This window comes from Merops nubicus, unplaced genomic scaffold (genome assembly GCF_000691845.1).
Source record: "Merops nubicus isolate BGI_N331 unplaced genomic scaffold, ASM69184v1 scaffold34157, whole genome shotgun sequence".
Taxonomy (NCBI): domain Eukaryota; kingdom Metazoa; phylum Chordata; class Aves; order Coraciiformes; family Meropidae; genus Merops; species Merops nubicus.
This window is the reverse complement of record NW_008618922.1, coordinates 1,746-3,141: the sequence shown is the minus strand read 5'-3', so window position 1 is coordinate 3,141 and position 1,396 is coordinate 1,746. Positions and strand designations below refer to the sequence as shown.

At 65.6% G+C, this 1,396-nt stretch overlaps 1 protein-coding gene across 1 annotated transcript in view; it reads right to left on the bottom strand.

The window, feature by feature from the left end:
- Positions 1-14: 14 nt before the first annotated feature.
- The window catches only part of USP2 (ubiquitin specific peptidase 2), a gene marked incomplete at both ends in the record, with an annotated part of 2,393 nt that continues 1,011 nt past the window's right edge, over positions 15-1,396 (bottom strand). The window contains 6 exons of the mRNA XM_008943624.1: positions 15-125; positions 297-377; positions 453-556; positions 638-702; positions 823-933; positions 1,016-1,127. Coding sequence (XP_008941872.1) covers positions 15-125; positions 297-377; positions 453-556; positions 638-702; positions 823-933; positions 1,016-1,127 — 584 coding nt within the window. The remainder of the gene's footprint in view (positions 126-296; positions 378-452; positions 557-637; positions 703-822; positions 934-1,015; positions 1,128-1,396) is intronic.

Genomic DNA, 1,396 nt, shown 5'->3' with positions numbered 1-1,396 from the left:
CCCATCCCCAGCACCCCCTGGCTCCATCCCTTCCCTCGAAGGATACGAAGCACCAAGATTTTGGGGAATTTCTGGATGCTGAATTTCTTTGTGCATCTCGTCCTGGCTTTGCAGCGACAACACGTCTGTGGGAGACACCAGCACCAGCAGGATGGTGAGGGCAGAGGCCAGCCCTGCCAAACCCCGAGCCCACACTCCTGGTAACACAGGAGGTGTGGAGGGAAAGGGGCCCAGCCTGCAGCCAGGCAAACCCATCTGCCCCCTGCCCCACGGGGAACGTGGGGGTTCCCACGTACCGGTTTCTCGTCCCCATCCAGCACATCCTCTTTGGTGAACAGCCGTAGGCAATCCATCAGGGTCACCTCCCCATAGCCCTTCTGTGGGAGCACAGCGTGGGTCAGGGCCAGGGTGGGCAGAGCAAGGGGGGCCGGAGGTCCACGGGGATCCCTTACCTTGGGGATGGGCAGGGAGAGGTCCCAGAAGGGGTCGAAGGCCGTGGAGCAGTAGCCACACTCGCTGCAGGTCAGCGAACTCTTCAGCTGCCCAACGAAGAGGTCTGGTGGGGATGGGACAGAGCAGGGTGAGATCTTTGGTTCCCAGCCCCACTCCCAGCTCAGCTTTACCTCCTCTTGCTCACCACTAATGCGGCTGTCCTCCCTCTCCTGGTACCTCCTCCACATCTGGCGGCTCTTCTCGTCGTCCCTGCAAGAGATGGGGAAACAGAGAGGTGCTGGGTGTGTCTCAGGGACACCAGCCCCTGTGACCCAGCCTGGGCTGGCTCTGCAGGTGGCAAGCTCCCCTGTGGGACCGGCCAGCACTCACGGGAGGTGGTCCAGGGTGTCCGTGCTGGCCCGCGGCCGCACCAGCACGCGGTTCACCTCGCTGTGCAGCCCGTCCAGGAGGAACCGCAGGAACTCCTGAGCGTCCTGCTGGCTGCAAGACACGGGGCACGGCCCGTGAGGGGCGCCCGGGGCTGGGCTCCCCCCCTGGCACCCCCCCCACGGACACCCCTTACTTGTAGCCGACGAAGCGGGGGGCGTATCTCTGGATCTGCGTCTTGAATTCGGACGGGCTCACGCTGTCGTTGGGGGAGGAGGTCCAGAGCAGCTGGATCAGGTTTGCAAACTCTGCGGGCAGAGAGGCGGGAGGCGGGTGGGCACGCTGCCGTGCCCTCCAGGGGAGAGCTCAGCACCCTGCACCAGGGTCCCCGTGGCCGTCCCCTGGATAAGGGGACCCGATTCTGCCCCCGGCTGGGCACCACAGCCCAGCGCCTGCCCCAGCAAGGCTGATGAGAAGCGCCCACCCCTGGGTGGGGGTTCCCCAGGACACGGGGTGGCCCAGGGGATGAAGGACACGCCACTGGAGGACCCACGGGGAGCAGCGGCAGGGGCTGCGT